General features: G+C 33.9%; 1 protein-coding gene across 9 annotated transcripts; it reads left to right on the top strand.

Moving 5' to 3' along the window:
• Nucleotides 1–273: 273 nt before the first annotated feature.
• Nucleotides 274–25,349, top strand: shi (dynamin-1 shibire). 9 transcript variants are annotated; one of them, XM_076531142.1, is made up of 18 exons: nucleotides 274–1,073; nucleotides 2,194–2,267; nucleotides 2,860–3,009; nucleotides 3,085–3,288; nucleotides 3,361–3,553; nucleotides 3,629–3,838; nucleotides 4,331–4,530; nucleotides 4,985–5,130; nucleotides 5,212–5,369; nucleotides 7,065–7,091; nucleotides 8,394–8,565; nucleotides 8,947–9,192; nucleotides 9,759–9,770; nucleotides 10,074–10,280; nucleotides 10,562–10,737; nucleotides 11,647–11,772; nucleotides 13,593–13,688; nucleotides 23,560–25,349. In XM_076531142.1, exons 1-18 carry the CDS (start codon nucleotides 910–912, stop codon nucleotides 23,621–23,623), a joined length of 2,625 nt encoding a protein of 874 aa, XP_076387257.1. In that variant the 5' UTR covers nucleotides 274–909; the 3' UTR covers nucleotides 23,624–25,349. The 9 variants fall into 9 exon arrangements, 8 of the variants coding, with proteins under 8 accessions (XP_076387257.1, XP_076387260.1, XP_076387253.1 ...); XM_076531138.1 differs by having other exon boundaries at nucleotides 287–1,073; nucleotides 11,584–11,772; XM_076531145.1 differs by lacking the exons at nucleotides 13,593–13,688; nucleotides 23,560–25,349 and adding an exon at nucleotides 12,124–12,761 and having other exon boundaries at nucleotides 281–1,073.
• The last annotated feature ends 101 nt before the right edge of the window (nucleotides 25,350–25,450 follow it).

Genomic DNA, 25,450 nt, shown 5'->3' with positions numbered 1-25,450 from the left:
TATTATTATATTTTCAAGTAAAACTTTCGTATTTAGTTTCATTTAAATATTTATAATGAGATAACAGCGATTGTAACAACCAGTAATTGGAGGTGGATTATTTACACAAAAATTATTTTAATTGAAAATGATAATGTCTTACATATAATTTTGTTAAGTAAAATCATACATTAGCACTCGGTTAATGAAAGATTCATCAGTTTACTGAATAAAGGTCCGAAATGAATGGAATCATCGTTCTGACGCAATATGATAACCAGGAAATAAATGTTCTCATTGGTCGTCATCAGTTTTCTCAATGATTACAAAAGTTCCGCGCCAATAAAAATATTTGCCGCGTAATCGTTCAAAATCGGTGAACCAAGAAAATGATTATACGCCGTGAACAGGATCAACAGAGGACAAAAGGTGTAGTTACAGCTTCCTTCGTTATCAGATCATCGTGGGACGTGGAAAAAGGTCAGCAGCAGGAGGACGATATGGATTTTATCTCACGATAAAAAGTGGGTCACAACTAAGGCGCCTGTGCGCACGCTTCGATTATCGATTGAAACACGTTACGTGCCTCGAGTTCGTACCACTGGATCTCATTTACGTGAACGCAGTGGTTGTGGAGGTTCGTGGCGTAGCTTTCTCGCAGTAGGCCAGTGGCTGACATCTTCCGTTTGTGGTACCGTGCCGCGAGCACGGTTTTCGGAAAAAATGCGGTGAAATTTCGCGTGAAACGACGTGCCTTCGTAAAATCGGCCATTTTGGTAGTGCGTGTTTAGTGCGATAGAATCACTTCTGGCAGCTACCCTCGACGGTTGTGCGTGGAAGTGGTGGCAGCTCGGTGTCGCCCACAGGACACAGCCGTAAAGTTGAAAACGATCGTGTTCCTGTGCCAGTGAGCGAACAGCCTTTGACAAAATGGCAGGAAACACGGGTATGGAACAGTTGATCCCAATCGTGAACAAGCTGCAAGATGCATTCACGCAACTTGGGGTGCACATGCAACTGGATCTGCCACAGATCGCGGTGGTGGGTGGACAGAGTGCAGGAAAAAGTTCTGTTCTCGAGAACTTTGTCGGAAAGTAAGTATGTCGTTTCCTGTTGTTTCGTTGTCTTTCGTTGCTGACATATCTTGAAAAACTTACAACGATTGGGAGAATATTCCAAACGTTTGATTAAAGGCGTGGCGAACTACGCCACGTTATAATTTTGATGTTCATCCTTGGTTATTTTAATTGAACTATTCCCCTTTTCTATACCTTGACAGGTTAACTATTTTAATCTATCGATCATGACATCAAAATCTACTATATCTTGCGATTTGAGGCCGCCTACACGGCGACCTGTCAAACGGTTATTCTTTCTCGCTGATATAACAGTTAACCTTCTACTAAATTGCCTCAAGTGTACATGTACAACGACGAGAATTATTAATTTAATTGTTCCTGATGTGGACCGTTTAGTATTGCATTCAGTTCATATAGCCCTCCTTGATTTACTATAGATTATTGGAAATCTTTAAATCTTGTATGAATTTTATCAGAAATTAATTATCATCATATACAATTGTTTATAACTTTATTTTAGATTAGCAGAGTCACCAATCATTGGATTACTCATAAAGATAGTATTGTGGAAATTATTATATTGGATCTGATTATAATTATTAAGAATCATCAATTCAAGAACATATATCTTACTCAACAATATTACAATATAATTTTACAACTTTAAAACTGCTTCAGATGTCGAGATGAAATGAAAAGCGGATTATGACTAAGAATGTCATCTATCATTTGTGCAAATTTCAATGAAATTGGTTCAATAATTTTTTATTTGAATCTGGTCCAACAGACAGTCAAACAGACAAAGACTTTGAAAACTCTTTATGCATACATATTGCTAAAATGCTAGGAAAGATATACCAATTTCATTTATTTGTACTGATATAATAGTTTTTATGAGTGAGAAATATCAATTGCTATTGATCACTAGGACATAATTGAAATGTAGAACATATTATTTTATGATAATTATGTTTAAACAAAGAACATATGTTTGTTATATACATCAACAGGTTCTGTTATTCGTGCTACTAAGTAAATACAGAACACTTTATTCATACTATTTATTGCGTTTTAATGTTACATGCTTTAATATTATTGGAATAATCAAAAATATAATAATGTTTTTCATTTTCAGAGACTTCTTACCTAGAGGATCAGGCATAGTAACCAGAAGACCACTTATCTTACAACTGATTAATAGTACAACTGGTGAGTCATCATAGATAAATAGATTATAACATGTTTCATGTTGTGAATATAAAAGTAAAATTTTTAATTAGAAGTCTTTCACAATGCCATTGTATTAAGCATAAAATTAATTGCAACTTTATTTTGTAGTCTTGATGTTAGGTAACTTAGAAAGTTTGTGCTGTGTTTAGGTTTACTAGTTATTGTATTGTACATGCATATATTTTAAAAGAAAGTAAGAACCAACAAAATGTAAAATATTAAAGTGTAGTTGAGAAAGTTCTAAAATATTTAATCTACTTTGTGAATCAAAATCATTTATTTTTATAGATTAAAACAGCCAGAATTTTTGTGTTTCCTTGATAACATTAAAATAATATTTCATTATAATTAATTTTAGTATAGTTATAACTGAACATATGAACTTAGCATAGAATCTCCTTAATTGTTCTCTATCAACTTATCATATTTCCTGTGACAATGAACTTTTGATAAGCAGGAAATTGAGTGCATTATCACTTTCATTCTAAAGCTAAACAATTAAGATTAATTGACTAATATTGTATAGAAATATGTGCATAAAAGGGTACTATAAAATATATTTTTATTATAGAATATGCTGAGTTTCTACATTGTAAAGGTAAAAAGTTTGTGGATTTTGATGAAGTACGGAAGGAAATCGAAGCAGAAACAGACAGAATTACTGGCAGTAATAAGGGTATTTCTAATATACCTATAAATTTAAGAGTGTATTCACCCAATGGTAAATATATTTTCATATTGCATCATGTATGAGTGTGCATTATTGTTTTGATTAACATATGTTTATTTTTAATAGTTTTAAATTTAACATTGATTGACTTGCCTGGCCTTACAAAAGTACCAATTGGAGATCAACCCGCAGATATAGAAGCTCAAATCAAAGCTATGATTTTTCAATTCATCAAAAGGGAAAATTGTCTTATATTGGCAGTAACTCCTGCAAATACTGATTTGGCTAACAGTGATGCTCTTAAACTTGCCAAAGAAGTAGATCCTCAAGGTATATATATTTTTTTAAGATTTCAAAATAAGAACTCCAAACACATTTTTACACTTTAAATTGTTTGGGTAGGTGTACGTACAATTGGTGTTATTACAAAACTGGATCTTATGGATGATGGTACAGATGCAAGAGATATTCTGGAAAATAAGCTGTTACCTCTGAGACGAGGTTATATAGGTGTTGTTAATAGAAGTCAAAAAGATATAGAAGGTCGAAAAGATATTAAAAATGCTTTAGCAGCTGAAAGGAAGTTTTTCTTAAGGTATATATGAATAATAACAAATAATTGTATAAATTACTAATTGATAAAATATGCGTTATATTTTTTTTTTATTAGCCACCCATCTTATCGGCACATAGCAGATAGGTTAGGAACACCATATTTGCAACGTGTTTTAAATCAACAGTTGACAAATCATATCAGGGATACTTTACCAGCATTAAGAGATAGATTACAAAAACAGTTACTTACATTGGAGAAAGATGTAGAACAGTACAAACATTTCAGACCTGATGATCCTGCCATAAAAACAAAAGCTATGTTACAGTAAGTATTTCTTTTTATATACTTTATATTGGCAATTGATATTACACCATATGGTATAACAATTTTATTAGAAAAGAAGTCCAATATATATTAAGTTGTGTAAAATGTTTTGCCTCTTATAATAGATTTGTTTATAAACTAAACTTATCCTTTGCAGTCTTCTCTTAAAATACATTATGGGTGGAGGGTCTCGATATTTTAGAGCATTTTATTCTTATTTTTCAGATCAATTCAAATGTTTATGTAGGTATCATATTGTCTTCATGTGTATGTATATCATTTGCATGAAAATTTTAATGCATCATACATTTTTCTTTTGACTCAACCGAGTGTGAAAAATAACCGATTAACACTGAGCATTCTAGTATACTAATTAAACATTAAATTTATATATAGTTTTTTAACCTTAAATATCACGACTCTCTACCCATATAACCAATATTAAAGTTTAGTGCTTGTCTATGCATTGATTGAAAGAAAAACATTTTTAAGGATGATACAACAGCTTCAGTCAGATTTTGAAAGGACTATAGAAGGTTCAGGATCTGCACAAATCAATACAAACGAGCTTAGCGGAGGTGCTAAGATAAATAGATTATTCCATGAACGTTTTCCATTTGAAATAGTTAAAATGGAATTTGATGAAAAAGAATTGAGGAGAGAAATTGCTTTTGCCATTAGGAATATTCACGGTGAATAATTATCTTAATTTTAATATTTCTACCATTACACTACTATTACGTAAATACAGTATTCTCTCAAAAAGTATAGTAAGAAATCTTTCAGAAAATGTTGTTGTCATCTCTATTATTGCCTAACGTTATTCCATTGGAATTCGCTTCGAGTTTATCTATCGTTCGCAATCGATTATCGATGATCAGACCAGTGAGTCAGTGGAAGAAAAAAACTTGGATGTTTCTTATTTTTTTCTATTTCTTTTGGAGAGAATGCTCTATATAATAACGAACGAATATTGTCTTTCATCGTTCACTGCAATGACGGGTTTTGTTTATTTTAATACGACAAAACCAGGTCAGAAGTGAAAATATTCCAATCTTTCATTTCGTCTCAACGTGAACAATGAAAGACAATGCTGTATGGTATTGATTTTAAAAATAAAGTACTAACAATAGCATAATGTTATAGGTATCAGGGTAGGTTTGTTTACTCCTGATATGGCTTTTGAGGCAATAGTTAAAAAACAGATCAATAGACTCAAGGAACCTAGTCTAAAATGCGTGGATTTAGTAGTGCAAGAACTCAGTAACGTTGTACGCATTTGTACTGATAGAGTAAGTAAATTCTTTTATGCCCTGTTTCTCAAATTTCAAGCATCATATGATCATTGATATAATTTATATTTTGTATCGTAGATGTCACGTTATCCTAGATTGAGGGAAGAAACGGAACGTATTATTACTACTCATGTTAGACAACGTGAACAGTTGTGCAAGGAGCAGTTGATACTTCTGGTTGATTGTGAACTTGCGTACATGAATACGAATCATGAAGACTTTATTGGTTTCGCCAAGTAAGTTGCCTGCATTTTATTATGTGTTATCGTAGCGAATCAATAAAATCAAAAACGTAAATAATATAATAGAAAATCTTGATTTTTAACCACCGCACATCTAGCGCTTTATGTTGTTCTTATATTCATAACTGCAGTTACAGTTTTTAATGTAATTATATGTATAAGTTTTACTATCCCGATTCTAAAAAGTATGTTGTAAACCTTCAAAATGTTCAACAAAAAAAACCCTTATTTCATTGAAACCATTCGTTACCATTAATTATTGAACGAATAAGATGCAAATTTTATGAACTACTTCTATTTCAATAACTGAAAATTCAGCATTTATTTATTAAATATTTTTTTATACACCAAGATATTATATTATATACTGTTTTCAGTAAATTACTTTACACGTTATCAATATCTTTGAAGAACATTTTCATACTTGCAGTAATGAATTTCTATATTGCATGACTAATGTAAATTCAACACATAGTATAGTCCACATAATGATAATGTGCTTTACTATATAGCAAACAGGGTATTTTTTTTAATTAGTTTTATTATTTTGATTATCATTATTAAAAGCTATACTTTAAGTTACGTATAAAACAAAATGAACGTGATAAATAAATTCACGGGCTAGATCAATAGTTAGTTATATTAGTTTGCTTGCAACATTTTTGTACGCAAATTACGGATTATATGCGTTGATACATATTTGATTATGTATTAAATACGTATTAAAGTATATAATATACGCTTATACCGTATTTCCCTGAATTTAAAATATTTAAAGTGAAAACGTAATCATTGGTAATATAAAATAAATTGAGCAATGTATATTTAATTACATTCATATAATTGTTGTCATCAGGTTTATACGGTATATTTCATAATCAGTGCATGTCTCGCTAAAATCAATTCATATTGCAAGCTTCAAACTAGCAAGTACTATTAGCTCATTTTGTTTTTCAAAGCAGAGGCACACATTGTCAGTATCGTTAAAAATAGTAGAACTTATGCTATTCTTTCTATTTGATGTACGTGTGTATGACACTCTGTGTCATATGTATTGTCATATTAAATTGTATCCCACTTACATTTTTCCTATTCGAGATATGCATACTTTTAACATTTTAATACTTTACTTTTATGTGATTAACATAATTTTTGTTGGTTTTTCTATTTTACTTATTCAACACTTAAAATATCATAAAAAAATTCAAATTGTTATGAAATAAATGATGAACATGATGAACAATTTGAAAATGAATACATATACTGCTACTCAGTTTAAGTTTTATTCTAAGATTAGTTACTATTTAAAAAATATTATTTGGTTTCTTCAAACATGTATGAATAGTAGAAAAATATATAATAGCATTTTCTTTTATACGGTGATTACGGATAATTGAATTATAATACTGTAGCTTCTCTAACAAAATCTTTTATGTCATTAAAGGCAAGGCATACCTCTGCACAGAAAATATCGCAGAAATGTATTATAATCACTTGAAATCAGCAGTTGCTTAGGTCTTATAATTGTAAATTTTAATTTTATTGTAATAAGCTTTATGTAATTAAGAGTTTTAAAAACGTATGTCTTTCCTTAAATTACATAGCATTTTACACATTTCCTGACATTTGTTTCCATTCATCAAAACTTTATACTTCACAATTAAAGAAATTATTTAATTATATCGGCAGCGCGGCAGCCAGTAGCCATAATGCAAGGTAAGAATTATAAAGTACATTGGAACAAAGATTTACACTACATTTTTCTTCCTTTTCCATTTTCACGCTCTTAATCTTTTATGCTTATTTTTAGTTGATTCCCCCTAGCTTCCAATTTTTATCATTTTCTTAACAGAAGATAAAATCCATAAAAGCAATACCCCTACTTGTGTCCTCTACAATATAAAATGGAAAATTACATATTTTTCTAGCGTATTAGGTTTTCCTTCTTCTTCTTTTAATTAAGACAGAATGTATCAGTTTTTGTTATTTAAAATTATGAGTAATAGTTAATGTATTTCTTCTTTAATTTTATCAATAACTATTCAGTATTCTAATTAATGTAATAAAGATACATGTTATGAAAATGAGGAAATGAAGTTAAATTTTATGAAGTATTAGATACTCTTATGCATTTACCATTTATTTTTATTTATTCTCTTACTTTTTATATCATTTTACATACTAGAAAATACACTTATAATTAATTAAAAATTAAATGGGTTTAATTTTAGTCTTTTGTACATGTTCGCACAATTCAAATGTACCATTCGAATGAATCATTCACTAAAGTCATGCATAGATGCTCCAAATCGTATATTTCATACAGCAGCATCAAATCTTGGTTTCATCACTTTTCACATTGTTTCATAATGAATGTAATATATATGTGCTTCTGCCAATTCTTTATGCATTGTCATCTACAAAATTATTCAAGTGTTGATTAAGTAGCAATAACATTTTATGTACTTACATGTTACAGTGTTTGAATGTACATTCAAAAATATATAAATTGTAATATTTAAAACTGTATGGGAGTATATGCATGGAATTGTTGTGGCTGTATGTTATATAGTTTTTCTATGTAAGCTAAAACAATTTATGAGGTAAAATTAATTTTTTATTTTTCTTAATCCAGTGAATCTTTTATTCTAACAGAATTGTAAAATTACCATTTCAAATCAATGATATACAGCCAAAGTAATGATCCTTTCTATGTTGTTCTTTATCACGTCTTGTTTTTCAATATTTTGGTACCATAAAAGCACATACTTTAGAGAACTTCATTGTTCAGTATGATTCAATAATTTATTTATAAAATTAAATTTGAACTTGTGTGAACGTTTGTGTAAGTTAAGAAAAAAGTTGTTGCTAGGATTTTGCCCTGCTAGATTTTTTACAAAATAAACAAGATAAACAACAAGTTCTTTTGTGGCAAGTTGTTACAATACACTTTGTACATGGGTATTCAAACACTTTTTTCTATTTAACATTTCATTTTACATCGCACTTATGTTACAGTGCACAACAGTCCTCCGAAAATGCAGTCAAATCCGGGCGTCATACGTTGGGCAATCAAGTAATACGCAAGGGGTACATGTGTATCCATAATCTCGGTATAATGAAAGGTGGCTCAAAAGATTATTGGTTTGTCCTAACATCGGAGAGTATTTCTTGGTACAAGGACGAAGAAGTAAATATCTTCTCAATTATAATATCCGGTATTACACGTTTAATGTTCGCCTTTTATCCCAGTTATTGTTCTCGAAGTTATTCTCACCGAAATAGCTCTAACAGATTACGTGAAGTGAACATCCGCACAATCATGATCTTAGCTTAACAATGAATCATCAAAATAAGGAAAACAGATTTCTCATGTATCTATCTTATAATTATACAGTTATTTCAATTAAATTGCTGAAATTATAAATCGACTATATTCAAATAATCGACAATTGTACATCTTCGCTACGACTATTTTATGTAAATCAAATAAGCGAACATTAAGCAGTGACTTGTGATTAGTAAAGTGAATCGTATAAGCTATAAGCCATGTATTGTGTGTTTTGTTTAGGAACGCGAGAAGAAGTACATGTTACCTTTAGATGGATTAAAATTACGCGATTTGGAACAAGGTTTCATGTCCCGACGTCACTTGTTCGCTTTGTTTAATCCTGAGGGCAGAAACGTTTACAAGGATTCCAAGCAGCTTGAATTAAGTTGTGAAACACAGGACGATGTTGACTCTTGGAAAGCTTCTTTCCTCAGAGCTGGCGTATATCCTGAAAAGTCAACGGAACAAGCGAATGGCGAAGGAGAGGTAATTTTTTATTTATTCAATTTTAAAATTAAATATCTTACGCACGTGTATGTTTAAGTAAGTATCGAGACATTATAAATGTTTAAAAGAATTTAAATGTTCCTATGTTATTTGTTCTATTAACTAAAGTGCGAGATAACTAGATTTTTCCTTTCTTTATTGTTAGTAATAGACACATTTTATTATGTTTACTAGCGACAGATTATTTTCATTTATTTTAGGATAAGCAGCGGGTGAGTTAGTACGGGATAACTAGATTGTTTTCTTCATCATTAAATTTTTAACTGTGTGGTGGTGTGATAGGAGCATTTTATCAATACTTCATTATAATATATTGTTTAACCTTTCGATTATCATAAAATCGTTCATAATATGCACTAGAATTCTAAAATTCGTTTTGCATTGTTAAAGAAAGTACAAAATTTTAAATAACGTCCATGTTTTAGAAAATAATCCATTTAAATAATCTTTTTAATCGAAGTATGAATTTGCAATATTTTTCAACAATTAATTAGATTTTGCATTCACAATTGTGATTAAATTTTCTTGCTTCTAATCAACTAAAGGAAGGATATGAGGTTGGTACAAATATAGAAGTTTCATAGACAAACATATGAACACACAACACGTACACGAATATAAAACACCTCCACTCAGCTCTGCTTTTTCTAATGATTAATATAGTCTGCTATTAAAATATGTATATATTACCTACTGGCAGCGTTTCCGTTTGGAAATAGAATCAATTACACTTTTATTATTAATCAATAACACTCCCATTATTAACTCTTTATTTCAATTTTATATAACTATCTTGAATACTGCTTTTAACTTGCATTATTGATTATTGGTGCATTAGATTTATTGTTGATATCTTATAGGGTGGATCAGAAGCTCAGTCATCGATGGATCCTCAGTTGGAGCGACAAGTGGAGACCATCAGAAATCTTGTGGATTCGTACATGAAGATTGTCACGAAAACTACTCGCGATCTCGTTCCAAAGACAATTATGCACTTGATCATCAATAACGCGAAGGATTTCATCAATGGAGAGCTGTTGGCACATTTGTACGCGAGTGGTGATCAGGTGAACATTAATCTGAATTTAAAGTACCACAGTTTTACGTACCTGCAGATAATTTGTTAATCCAGTAACGTACCTCATCTAATAAAATTATAATGGTGTCCTAAGATGTCCTTTTCCCACTCAATGTATCAAGGTTGATAAACATTATTTGAAGAATTTCCTTAATTCCATAACTGTAAGTTTCGTTCCCTTCTTTTATTTATCACCATGCTTCTTCCTAACTTATTTTATGATTCAACTTCCTCGATTAATTTGGATTAATGTGTTCATGTACGCCGCAGGCTTCGATGATGGAAGAATCGCCTGAAGAAGCACAAAAACGGGAAGAAATGTTACGCATGTATCACGCATGCAAGGAGGCACTTCGTATCATCGGAGATGTCTCAATGGCGACGGTGTCCACTCCAGTACCACCGCCAGTGAAAAACGATTGGTTGGCGTCTGGCGAGAATCCAAGGTAACAATTATGATATTATTTTCATTGTCGCTTATGCATTCAACTAATTTGGTATCTTTCAATCTTGTACTGCCTGCTTTTGCCCCATACACTTGAACACCGTTGAAACAGTCTTGGGTAAGAGCTATTACGTTTCTATTAATTATCCTTCCTTTTTTCTTTAGTTCTGTGTATATTCGGAAATTTTAGTCGCGAACAATTGTATCCCTATTATTTATATGCTCGAGTGCAATATATGCTTCCTTTAGTTAAGGAGAAATGTGTGAGGAATGTTTAGATTAGATTTTATCTAGATTTCGCCCTGGGTTCCTTTAGAATATCCCTAGGTTCTCTTCAGTCTCTCCCTAATTGTAGGATTTTAAAGTTTTAGAATTTTGGAAAACAAGCATTATAGGCAAGTGTATCTTATGTCCTCTTCGCAATTCCTCTAGGCTCCTCCCTCTACATTTATTCTTAACTAGAAGCTCGTTGCTCACGAGTGTATATATTTTTATCTGTATACTTTGTATTGTTTTATTTCCAAACTTATGTTGAACCTTATATATTTGTTATGTTTTGTACGGTAATATGTTTCTTTCCGGTAATTTTAATATGTTATACTCAAGCCCAATTCTTCAAAATATTATATTTTTGGTATAGAACGTTCGAAGGCCAGAATATGAAGCACAAGTAGTGTACCCGGTTATGTTAATATTGAATTCAGAAAGCAGTAGCGAGATCAAGCGCTAAAGCTCTTAGTATCTCTGTAGAGTTCGATGTAAATTTAATATTCATTTCGTCTTTCATCTAAATTATGTACTTATCAAGTTAGATAATTATGACTCACCTTGGAACAAATACTTTCAGGTTATCACCACCATCACCTGGTGGGCCAAGACGTGGAGTGACACAGCCACCACCTCTTTCTAGTTCTCGTGCTCCACCGCCGGTGCCAACAGGGGGCCGTCCAGCACCGGCTATTCCTAACAGACCTGGACCTGGTGGACCACCACCGGCCCGTTCTACACCTGGCCTACCTCCTCCTATGGTACCATCGTAAGTACCCGTTAATTTATGTTGTTTAATTTATCAAAAATATAGATAACTCGTGAAGTAGTACAGAGAATTTTGAAAGGACTTACGGTTCAGTTAAGATGCTTTGTACTATCAAGTACTTTTCAATCATTGACTTCCTCACGTGACGAATTTTGCACAACGTTTTGTCGGTTTTGTGTTAAGGTAGACCTGTGACTTATCAACACGGTGAAGGTCCTTTTTCAATTTAATCTTCATTCAATGATGTTCACTAAAATATCGTTAAAAATTAAAAACAGAAACTTGCAATTGCTTGTCTCTGTTAGCTTTGTGTGATTGGGGCTTTGGTGCTAACTTCACTTTCTATTGCAGGCGCCGACAATAAGTCTTCGCACTAACTCGCCTAATCGCTACTAATCATTATATATATATCGATTGCATCTAGTCAGTGTACATTTTACACGAGATACAATTTCCTAATGCTACATGTTTTGTCTGCAAACATTACAGATTACGGATTTATTATTTAATTAGAGGTGTGCGATACGAGGACGAGCGAACCACATTTGTATTAGTTAAGAGAAGAGCTTCCAATTTCGATGAATCGTTTATCTCCTTCTACTAACCAGTAATCTGCATTTGTTTTCGAGCGGTCCAATTTCGTAAGAACGACCAAGAAATCATTACTCGTATTTTCAATCGTTTGTTCTTTTACTTTCGAACGATAGATAAAATATTATGCTCGTTTTCACGATCATTCTGAAAGAAAATACACATTGTTTCGCACAACTCTAATTAAAATTCCGAAGTGTTTACGATACATTTAATCGGTATTAGTAAAAATGAAGAAAAACAACTTAGAATTAAATGAAGTTCGTTCGTGACGAATGAAATCGTAGGTAGAGCGACGTTTGTTTCATTGTAAATTAGTTCGATGGAATTGTACATGATGCCTGTATATACAACTACAAAAACGTTGTAAAATAAATGGTCTTGGGTTGATCACCAGACGGACAAGTATTCATTCGCTTACTAACAGCATGACATTTTTACTACGGAAGCGCCGCATCTCGTCGAGGTCGCATTTTCCATGCGTCTATAGAAGTAATCGTTTCACTCGCCGTAAAAGAAGGAACTGTTTGAAAATGCAACACACGATAATGTGTTTCGCAAACAACGTGTTACATGCCCAACAGCTTTCAAGTCTCCCTATTATTATCATCGCTTTCTTGCTAGTGTTCGTTCATTCGTTCGTTCGATCGAACATCCGCATAGAAAATCAAATGGAATGTAGTCAATTATCAATTAGGAACGTACGTGTCGGTGCCTGCATTGAAAAGCATTTATCATTAGACAAAGTATCGCGTGCTCGATTCGAACGTGAACTCTCGTTCTTACACGAGTTTTATCTGATAATGCAAACGTTGAGATCACAGGCATGGCCAAGTTCTTACACGAACTTTCTTTTTTTAATGATGGAAACGTTTGAAATCTTAAGACAGGTATGACCAAGCTGTGGTTCTTGAATCACGTTTGAATCCCCCACTTTTTGAAGGGAAGCTTCATCTCACATTCTTCGCTCAGATTATTATATCTCCAAATTCCCAGATCCATAGATTCCCAGAACATTTGAATTTCCATATACATTATTGTTAAGAAGCAGATTAGAGACTGTGGTCGTAGAAGAAGTTTGGTCACGCCTGACTTGAGACGTAGTGTGCGCGATATACTAGTACTCTAGTATAATCGAAATTTGTATAGTACTAATAAATATTAAGTAATTGCAACAAGATCTATATGAGATCAGTAGTAAAAGCTGAGTGTCCGTGGTGTATGTTTAGTCGTGGGGGTGGTCTACAACAGAGGGTGACGCAAGCTGCGACGCAGGCCGCTGCTAACGCCGCTGTGAACGAGCTGATGGACGCATTCAAGATCAAGTAAATAGACTCGCAGTCCATAATTTTCTATTATCGATGATCTTGCCCCTTTAACCACGATTACATGGGTACACCTTATTTAAGTTGCGCAAGTAGATGGTAGACTGTTCAGGGTTGAGAATGAACACTACTAATTCGATGTCTCGCTGTTTTTCTCTCGATAGAGTGATACCAATAACAGTTTTGCGCGTAACCAGCTATACTTTTTTTAATCTTTTTTGCTCTCTGTCTGTCTCTCTCTTTATATATATATACATACACATATTTGTCCCACCGCCCGCTCTCTCTTTCTCTCTTGCATGATCCGAGAAATTGGATTCACCGCGACGATGACGATGATGATGCCGTCGAAGCTGTATGTCGTTAAGTAGACACGCGATGATACACAGAAAGAGAACGTTATGCTCGTAATATAATATGTGCTGTATAGCACGCAGAGTGTAGGGAATACGATTAAGAGAGTACCTCCGTATATTTGTAAGTCGCGTAAACTTTCTTCGAAACATTCCATGTGTATCGTTCACGCCTCGTAATGTGGTTAGCCGTTGAAAGGAAATAAATGTGCTTTGAACCGTAGAGTAACCGCGTGTGTACGTTATGATATAATCGCCCATGAGCGACAAAAAGAGAAAACACTCGAATAAAGTAGTAGAACATCGAGAGATTCGTCGATGAATCCGAGATGTAACAGTAGCTTTTAGTAGCTGTCGTTTTTTGCTTTCGAAATTTCGCTGGAACACGGGTCGCACGAAAGACCGGTGATCTTTTTGCCGATAGAGACGTATGTTAAAAGAAGGGCGGACATTAAGCTCGTTAGATATCGATATTACTAGTATCTCCAGTGAGTCTATCCTGGAAAGTCTACCAGAACCCTATAATGTGATCAAAAGGTAGTTTCGATTAGGCGGAATTCCACGGAGAAGGAAGTCGTCGTCGTCGATCACTCGCGAACAAATTTGCGGATGAAAAATGTCATGCTGTTGGTGTGAAGATCGAACGTTGACGGTTCGTTTTATCGTATTCGATCGATTTCTATCGGCGACGATTGTATTAACACCGACTATAAGTTTAAGCAATCAGTAATTATATTAATTGCGCGACTAAAACAAAAAAAACATGTCACCACACTGTTTCTCTACCTCTTAACATGTTCACCATGATTAGTTTCATTCTTATCTATATCAATATAAAACATAAACCGTATGAAGATTATAAATATATGTATGTATATATACATACACATTAGCTAATCCTTACGAAATATTATTGACAAAAAAAGAAACGTGCTCAGACATAGGATGTGATATAGCGTAGCGTGCTTCGAGGATTTTGCATGAAAATCCTGAGTTGCGAATCCCTCTCTCTCTAAATGAAACCTAAAACTGACACTAACGATACCGGATCAGATTAATACATATAATATACATATATGCGTATAATAGCGGTCGTATATCGTTCTAATGTATAATTGAATGTATATCACGTTAAGCAAGCATGTTCGGGAGCTGCGTTTTGTTTCGAATGGTATTTGTTGTTTCCTAACGCTCCTCGATCGTGCTTTGACAAAACCCAATTGACTGTTCATGTACATACATAAAAATTAAACACACAATGTATTAACACGTTTCTTGTAGTTAGACACATTTATGACTAACGGTGTGGCGTGCTTTCGAGTTTGCGTAACCATCACTGCGTTCGATAAATAGCGCATATTTGATTATACGATATTCGTAATATTTATATGCATATATTCTATGTATATTTTTACATAAGATTGTGTGGAAGGGAAGCGTACGGGGAAACGGAACGTTCACAATTTAAACTAATTTTTAAAATCTTATTATATTTATATTTAATTATTTTTATTATAGTACAGAGTACTTCAAGAATTTATATGCATAATACATTGTTAAAAGTGAGTTAGACTTGTTTAGAAAATTGTTATCATTGTATGCAATAAATTTAAAAAGATATTTGTTCGATCTGATACTTTGAGTGTAATTTGCAAAGTCGTTTCAAATCTGTAGACAATTACTGATATTTTCAAAGTCGTATCTTATCTGTAAGAGTTTCTGTTGATCAGAAATATAAGCTATCGTCTGTGATACGTAATTTTGCAAAACAAGCATTTATTCATTGTGTTAAAAACAATTATAAATTGTACTTTCTATATATAATTTTATATTTTTATCAGATCTTCACAATTTTTGTCAAAGCTTGTGTCAGCAACATTACTTTTATTTTTTTGGGTTGTTCCATTTCGCCGACAGTTTCTCATTAAAGATACATATATTTAAGCATAAATATTAGCGACGAACGGTTCGACGCACTATTTAAACGTGTTATCGTCATCGTATATAGCGGTTCTACGCAATCAGAGCGATTTCGAACCTTCGAATTATATAGCTGATCTTTTTGTGCAGTGACGTGCGGAAAATATGAGATCGAGGACGATGATCAAAGTGCAATTACAAAACCAGAGAGAGAGAATATTATTTTTCGTTACAGCAAAGCTCTGCCCGGTTAGATGATAAATTTAGAGAAAAGTTCCTCGCGTCACTGCACCCTTTCGTGCTTGTTCCAATAGCACATTCAAACACATTGTTTCCACTCTTCTGTTCGAGGAAACTCAGCGAGACCTGCTCTGCTACATTCGTTTCGATATTAAATGGGCCTAATGATACTCATTTACGAGCCTTTACTGCATAGATGCATTTATTTTGATCTAAATTTATTGTGGCTTATATTTTGAAGATTGTAGTTGGTGCTGATCGAAGAATGTTTCTGTAAAAGTCTGTTTATCTGAATTTTATCATAATTAAATTATGGAATTTTTGTTATTATTGTTTATATTTATTAATTGGGAGAATACTCTTTAGAAATTGAATGTATTAAGTAATGTGTGTGACGAGTTCAATGAATTACTCTTGGTATTTGAACTGTTGCCAAGAACAGAAATGTGTTTGAGTAAAAGTCTATTCAGAATTAATATAAGTAATTATTAATTGACTACGTTGCAACTATTGAAAATTGTTGCATTGATAAATTAAAGAAATAATATATAAATTGTCATAGTAATATATAACACATCAAGTATTTATAACAAATCTAGTCTATTATTTTTACTTATTTAAATACGAAATTGATAGAGAAAATCTTGTTAAAAATATTTGTCAATACGGATAGATAGAGTTTTACAGATAAACATTCTCTTGAATATATAAAAAACTAATTGTTCGAAGTCACTCTCTCATCGAAAGCACGTCGCACTCGTAAACTAAAATAAGATTGATCGTATATCGACAGTGAACAGCTCTGGTCCGTGATTTTAAGATTACTACTGTATTGGTTGTTAACCTTTTGCGATCCAAATGTGTTTGCTACGAGTTAAAAATGTTCTCTTAAAATTCATAGCTAAACGAAATATTGGAAGATCTTTTATTCTTGATTTTACATCCAAAAAAGGTTACAGTATATTAAGAAAAGGTATTGATTCAGAATAAATTCGTTGTGTTTAAAACAGAGAATACAAGGACCACGAAAGGTTAAAGATAGTTGTGTACGTTAAGAAACAGAAAGAGTTAATGAAAAGCAGAGAGAACACTTCATGAGCAACCACAAGTGGTATTACTGTAATGTTATTGTACAGATACGTATGTACGTATACATATGTCTACTACCGATCATTTTGTGCATCGTAAAACACGAATTAAATACATAGATCGTGCGTTGAAATTACAGAGTAATTTGCGATTACACAATATTACGATCATTGTGACCGAAGTCGCACTGTATTGTACACTGTATAAGGTTTAGAGAAAGACGTTATTCGTTTCGGTAGAGCGTCACGTTCCGTGTACGGTAGATTGTGAAGCCTTTTATTTTCGTAAGGTACATTTTAGCGCATTGCCGTAACTAGCTGGGGGCCGGGATGGATCCTTCATATGGATGTAGAATATAGCGTGTTTCGGATAAGAAAATTTATAAATTTTTAAAATTACAAACTTCCAAATTACTAGATATGTAAATTTCCGAAGTCTTAAATTACTGAGTCCACAAGTACATTTTCCAAATTCTTAAAGTCCCAAATTACCAAGTGTCCATATACCTGAATTTCCAAATTCTTACATTCACAAATCGCTACATCTCCAAATACCTAAATTTCCAAATTATCAAGTGCCCAAATACCTAAATTTCCAAATTCCTGTATCTCCAAATTTTCAACCCCCAATTTTACAAATTCTCAATTTCTCAGTTCTCAAATTTTGAAAACCCAATGTAGAAACCAGAACCCAATCTAGTGGGCATAAGTACTAATTAGTGAAGCTAGGGGATCTAACCCACCCCAGACAAAAATCCTAGTTACGTCAATGCTTTAGTATCATTATTTTCAAGACGGATTCTTGTTACGAGGTCTAAGAAGACGATAGAGATGTAAAGTAGATGCACGTGCCTCGACACGAGGCGTAGCGTTTACAATAACTGGGCATATCAAGTAGCAAACGTGCAGAAAGATCGTTCTTCAACGTGTCCAGGTTCTTCGATGTTCGTCGACGCTATTTGGACGGTTCCACCCTCCAAAATACCTTACATTCTTCGCTCTTTTTTACATTACCAAAGTTCCAAACTTTAATCTTCAGTTCAATTAAGCTTCATTTATGGATTCAACATTTAATTCGTTACATTTTAATTAATTTCTTAAACATTTCGATATCCTGTATATTGCATTATCGAAATATATCCATAGTTTATTTATGAAATAAGTTTAGAAGACTCGTTCAACTCCTGTAAACTCCAGTTTGTTCGTTTTAATCTCTTCAAGGATGATTTTTCGAATCGGAAAAAGAAATGATTTAATCGTATTTTAAATAGATAGCAAATAGAACAGAAGTCTGAACTAATATGTAGAAAAAAGATGTGAATCAAAAGTTGTGAATCAAGTGTTATGGTAAAATTAGATATCTTTGAAGAGATTAGAGAACTTCGTTAGCGATTCTCGATTGGGTGGAATGTTCGATACAAACGTTACAACGAAAGGCGACAGGTGAAGAAACTGTATCATCGATTCGTGAAGGTTCCGATCTTCACGATCGTTTCTGAAGTTTCTTCACGCTCGCACCGTCAATTAAACCGATTCAACCGATTCTTTCGTTCGAACGCGACAAACAAATCTTTCATGCTGTTCGGTTTCACCTTGTATCGTGCGATCTGCGAACCCTGAAGACCGTTGCGTATCGAGCCTAAAGAAGGCCCTCGAACATTGAAACAAAACCCTCGGCTTTCGTGACTAGATCCAGCGAAACTAGCGTCGATAATGTTTAGCGATATCGTCATATAGAGGCCGCATTAACAGATGGATGCGAAGGAACCAGGGAATCGTTGACCCTCTTTTGCGAACACAAACGATAACGTTATCGTACCTAGCATTTAATCGTTCACTTTGAGAAGCGAATCTGAACGCGTTTTCCCAACTGACTCATTTGAACGTACCAACAATTTACACTTCCCGACTCGCCAAGAGTTTCTTTACTTAGAGTATGTTTTCTATTTTTCTATTTACATTTAGTTCGCATGTTCGTCGATCGGTTGCGTTCAGGCCGCTTCTCTCGGGACAGAGAGAGGAAGAGAAGAGATAAAAAAAATGCCGAGAAAAACGCGAGCATCCTTTCACGCGACAAATTGTTACATATGCTTCCATCTAAGAGCCTTAAGATACGTAGCGAAATTCTAGTTACAAGATTTCCTTGCGCGACACGAAACATCGACTAAACTGTTGTACACCGTGGGCCGAGCATGTGATGATATGTACTCACGATAAATTTGATGCATTTCGGACGAGGAAGAAGCGGACTATGGAGATTCTCGTGCCAGGCTTGCTGATGTTCTTGGGGTTGTTAACGCGTTCGCGGCTGCTGACGTAGTACTGTCGTTGGGGTAACTAGGTGACTAGGGGGTCTAGTTTTCCTAAATTATTAATTGATCTTTAGGAAACTTGCAAATCCCTAAATTTCCAAGTCTCCAAATCCCTAAATTTCCAAATCTCCAAATCCCTAAATTTCCAAATCTCCAAATCCCTAAATTTCCAAATCTCCAAATCCCTAAATTGCCAAGTCTCCAAATCCCTGAATTGCCAAGTCTCCAAATCCCTAAATTGCCAAGTCTCCAAATCCCTAAATTTCCAAATCTCCAAACCCCTAAATTTCCAAATCTCCAAATCCCTAAATTTCCAAATCTCCAAATCCCTAAATTTCCAAATCTCCAAATCCCTAAATTTGCAAGTCTCTAAATCCCTAAATTTCCAAGTCCCCAAATCTCCAAATCCCTAAATTTCCAAATCTCCAAACCCCCAAACTTCCAAACATCCAAATACAAACTTACTTTAAAAAATCCAAAATGTCCTAATCCGTATGAAACAATGACACTATAATTAAGATCACGGAACTGGGTCCACTGTAAACAAAAATCCTAGTTACTACAACGATCACAATGTCTTTCATAAAACTTGGTTTTAAAACATATATATATTTTCAATGAACATCCACTGTAATAACCAGAGTATTCCGTGACTCGTTATAACCAAATAAATTATCCAGTTATTCCTTAATATTTATAATAGAGGTCTTCATTTTTTTTTTCTTCTTATTTTCATTGCATAATTTTGTGATCTTCGCGTCAGAATTATCGGCCACGAAAGCATTAACATATTGACTGCTGTGAGAGTCACCAATGATCGGCGCTGATTTAAACAACAAAATAGAAATAGCTGAATTAGATTAAAAAAGAATTAATCATCAGTGTTAACTTTTAACCCTTAGAGTAGACGTATGTTTAGTGAAACTTATGGAAAGTTAGAACTTTTCTTGCTGTATTTGTTTATGAGATCACGTCACATATTTTTCCGTTATGAAACAAATATTTTGCAAGATACTGTTCTAATATAAAACTTATCTACGATTATAACACTTCCAGCTGCTGGGTACTTTATAAAATTGTTAAACAAGTTACTTACATTTAATATATTTTAAATTGTATAACAATAAAAAATTTTATCCGAGTGAAACATATTTAGTTTAATAATTGTCAATATTTCAGGATTCTCATAATCAACGTTCTCAATAATTCAGTATTATCCATAAATACCGAGAACTCTGAAATATTTATATATTAAGAACATCGTAAAAAATGTATGAACACGCCATCATTGGTGAACCTTCGAGAGAAGTAAATCGAGTATCGTGTTTCACGAGAACGTTGGAGCTGTTCGCCATTTTGTGGCTAGTAAACCTTGATCATCATTTTGATACCTGTTATACTGATTTTTATAGACATTCTTTTCTACATCCAAGAGTTCGATTGCTCGCCCGACCGTGTATTGACTCATTCTCGATCGTTGTTGTCGGGAAATTCGTGTAACGAGCAAGGGAAACATTGACGAAAGGGTTATATGGCGAATATTTCCTTTCGAATTGTGCACCTCACCCACGATTCATGTTGTAATATCGCGGTACGCGTGCGCGATATACATACACTGTTTTATTGCAATATAAATGTGTATATAGGTTATAACATGTTATAGATTATAAATATATAAATATTTATATATATATATCTATATATACACGTCTGTATATATCTATATATATGTATAAAAGAACGAGAATTCGAGAGAAATTTATAGATATCCGTCGACCGGAAACGCATTTCCGCCGGGGAAATATACCCGTTTCAATTCGTGCAACAATCTTTGCGGCTGAATATTTTTATTATAAATAACTATTGTTGTTGGCCGTGTAATGTTAATTGATCACTAATCAATTATTAATTATTAATCACTGATATGTTGTTTTTTTCTTCTTCAATTACGGTACCGAGCATGGATCTAAGGAAAATGGCGGCGTAGAGAATTTAAGACCTTGGAGATTTAGAAACTTGGGAAATTAGAGAATTGAAAATTTAGAAGTTGTATATTTGACAGATTCGAAAATTTGAGAATTTGGAAGATTTAGTAGTTGGAGATTTGGAAATCTGGAGAATTTTGAATTTGAGAGCTTGGAATTTGCAAAATTGTAAATTTGAAAGCTTGGAATTTGAAAAATTGTAAATTTGAGAGCTTGGAATTTGCAAAATTGTAAACTTGAGAGCTTGGAATTTCCAAAATTGTAAATTTGAAAGCTTGGAATTTGGAAAATTGTAAATTTGAGAGCTTAGAATTTGCAAAGTTGTAAATTTGAGATCTTGGAATTTGCAAAATTGTAAATTTGAAGGTATGAAGCTTAAATAATAAAAATTGTAAAATTTAAGATTTGAAATATTGAAAATTTGAAAGTTTATACTTTGATAAAATAGAAATTTCAAAGTTTGACATCCTGGAAAATGCATTTATAAATTTGTAAATTCTTTTATTTCCAAATTTTAATCTGAAATTTTCCAAATTTAAATCTGGTGGTTTCCAAATGTCTCAACTTAGAAATTCAAAAATTTTCAATCTCCCAATTTCTTTAAAATCAGTGGTATATCTTTTTCCCTCGCGTCGCCATTGTCCCAAAGAAATTGCACCATGCTCGACACTGTAAGTGTACATATACCACTAATTCCTCTGGTTTCGCTTCGTACTGCGTGCAATAACAAAGATTATTTTTAACAGAAGGAATCCTAAATATCCCCGCACGCTGGAATGCGTATTCGCGTTCTGCGTTCTTTTTCTTTGATCGGACCTTTTCCCTCAACTTCCCTCGCACACACGTCTGCTACCTTTTTAACCATATTTTACTCTTAAGCAGTCCAGGATTTTATCTCGTGAAGTAATATCAATATATTCAATTATATTTGTTCGTACCAAAGGACGTTTGGATCTACATTAAAAAGGATTATATTCCCAAAAAATGCATCACGAACGTCCTTTTTTTCGTCTCTTCATGTCTGCATGGGTTTTGCTATTGCTTAAGCATGTTGTGCAAATCATGTTTTTTTTCTGTATCATTTTTCGTTTTGGCAGATCATACTCATCAGCATCGCTTTAATTGTATTGTTTATTTATTCACACGTAATCTATTTATATATTTTCATATTGCATAATCATCTACTGCGTGTTTACATCGTTATTTATATGTTCTACTTGTATTGGAGACGATGATACGCACATACATTCGACGATTATACTGTTACTTTCTTCATCGCTGGTTTTCATTAGCATTTAAAAATATTCAACTTTGAGTATATGATCATTCGCACATCATTGCTTATCGATAAGTGTGTACGATCTCCAATTAAATTTGTTCGGTTCGAACTTGTCGAACGTTTCTCACATTCTTCAAAGTTTCGAAGGGAAATTTAGTTGGTCATCGAGTTATGTTCAACCCTTTGAATGTGGCAAAATTAATTAATTCAAGATAAAATTTAATTTTAAGTATATAACTTTTTTTACATTATATGAAGGTTTCGAGCAGTTTCTATTTTTATTACTGTATCAAACTGAAAACATAGCTATATCTTTTATCTTGTAGTATAGCACTTTAGAAAATTTCTAATTTGTAAGTATAAAAAGTCTGCGAGAAATGTATTGGTTTAAACTTTAAGTAAATTCATCAAAGTTTGTGCGAATCATTTGACCAGAATAAGGAAGATGTTCAAAACAGAACGTAATATTTGCTAGTATATAAATCCTAGATCGACGATGAGGATCCATAATAAGAAAAAAATAACGTTATCTGAAAAAAAGTTATTTCAAGTTCCATTGTAACTCGAGCTAATTTGACATTCAAAGGGTTGATTTTCATCATGGCTTTACTCGTTCTAAAGCAACCTAATCATGTCCGCGTCTCGTACGCGTCGGGTAACGTCACCGAATACTTAATCACTGTCTGTGTTATAGGCGTCCCGTCCCCAATATTCCTCCCCGAATTCCCGACAGACCGTACTATGGCCGATTAAACTGAGCTAGTCCATGGAGTGCACACGACACCTGTGCGTATCCACGCCCGAGAGTACTCGAAGAATTTCATTGTGAAACGAGCCGATGGCCGGGACACGAGAACGACAGCTCAGAACCAAGCTGGGAGACGTGACCCAAAGCCATGTGGGTGAATCCGGGTGAGAATCCTCTCCAGGACCGGGACGTCCATTTCCGTGCTGTCTCCTTCGACGCTACAAAATGGTCTTCAAATCACCGTCGCTTCGTGGTGCTCGAAGAGAGAAACTCGTAAGGAGGCACACGTGGAGCAGGAGGAACAAGGCTGTGCCACAAAAACGGAAGAGAAAGAGGGACCAAGAATCGACCAACGTAACGAAGATCCGTTGCTCGACAATCGAAGACTCGATCGGTCACTTTTACTTCTTTCTCTGATATTTCGTCTTCTATGTTATTTATGTACCGTTAGACGCGTTAGGTTACGTGTTAGATGCTAAGTATTAGAAGTCGGTACGCTCGATGCGTCCGATTCGCTCTGGAGGAACGTTGATTAACCCGTGTCCGCGATAATAGAGAGTTCTCCGGCAAGAAGCGAGCAGATTTGTCGAGTCATGTTAACGGTCTCGTTTTCATTAACGGTTATCAGTATTAATAGGTAAGAGCGGAAGGGTCGCTTTTAAACGTGGCATCGCGATGCACTGGCGAGTATGGTGGCTATTGGGCATTTAGAAATTTGTCTCCAGAGTTCAAAATTTAGAGTTAAGGAATGTTTGGAAATTTGAAGGTTTAGAGATTTAGAAATTCTAGTATTTAAAGATTCATTTCTGTATTTCTAAATTTGAAAATTTCCAATGTTTACAATCTTAGGAGATTACTGATGTCTTGTACTCTTGTACCTACCCAACCTAACCATACACTCCAGTGTCATAAAATTGTGAAGGAGCATTTGACTATCGCTATTGTTGAATGTCACAAAAGATCATGTACACCAAATGCGCTCGATGATCAAGCAGATTCGCTTCTTGGCCGAGAACTCGTGCCCAAGGTATTGTTAGAACGAAATTCGTGGACGATGATAACGTGCAACCCGATTACCTCGATGTGTAGAACTCGCTAGAACAAAAGTACACCCTGCGATTTGTGTCGCAAGGAACGAGACGATATTCGAACAACAGCATTCCAGAGAAAACGCCTGTGCGCAAGGGAAGAAAAGGGAACCACGACATCACTACGCGATTGTCGCACTGAACAATTCTTTTTGTACGATTAATTTATTGAAATACGTTTACTACGATGCCATTTCACAGCTCGAGTTTATGAGTCAGCGATAATTCGCGAACAACGAATTGTATAGATGAAATTACAAATAAATTTCTTATGAACGCGTGGCACTCGCGTGCGCGCGTAATCGTCGCGTTGATCATTTTTATTCGTTTTTATGGTTATTTTTGCATCTTAACGGTTAGAGCTGTTGTGATAGACGCTTTCGAAGGGACACGACGATAGGTCCTCGCGAGGTCCCTCGAGATACGAACATTATGTTTTAACAAACGCTAAAGTTGTACATAGGAATCGAAGTCCAAGCATAGTATTACGTGTCGATGTACGTACTAGGGAGGAAGATAAAATTCGTTCTTTTGTATTACCAAACTTTTCACACGTCGATAGCCAGTCCACTACGGACAAACGACACCGACTGAAGACCAATGTACCTAGGACATACGACGAATCAAATAAATAATATTTAATACGAATCCCGAAAATCCTGATTACCTCTCAGAATGTTTGAATCATCATACACAATCAAAATGTAGCTCAAATGGCTCAATATCTGTTGTTAACATTAGGGAAATTT

Source organism: Megachile rotundata, chromosome 4, assembly GCF_050947335.1.
Source record: "Megachile rotundata isolate GNS110a chromosome 4, iyMegRotu1, whole genome shotgun sequence".
NCBI lineage: Eukaryota > Metazoa > Arthropoda > Insecta > Hymenoptera > Megachilidae > Megachile > Megachile rotundata.
Note: the sequence above shows the minus strand (reverse complement) of the source record. Positions and strands in the feature narration are given on the sequence as shown.

Bases quoted from the DNA above. Each gene is read 5' to 3' on its own strand.
- shi (XM_076531138.1), top strand. From the start codon at position 910: ATGGCAGGAAACACGGGTATGGAACAGTTGATCCCAATCGTGAACAAG. The intron at 3,839-4,330 runs GTAAGTATTTCT...AACATTTTTAAG, and splicing joins AAAACAAAAGCTATGTTACA to GATGATACAACAGCTTCAGT. The intron at 10,281-10,561 runs GTGAACATTAAT...TGTACGCCGCAG, and splicing joins TGTACGCGAGTGGTGATCAG to GCTTCGATGATGGAAGAATC.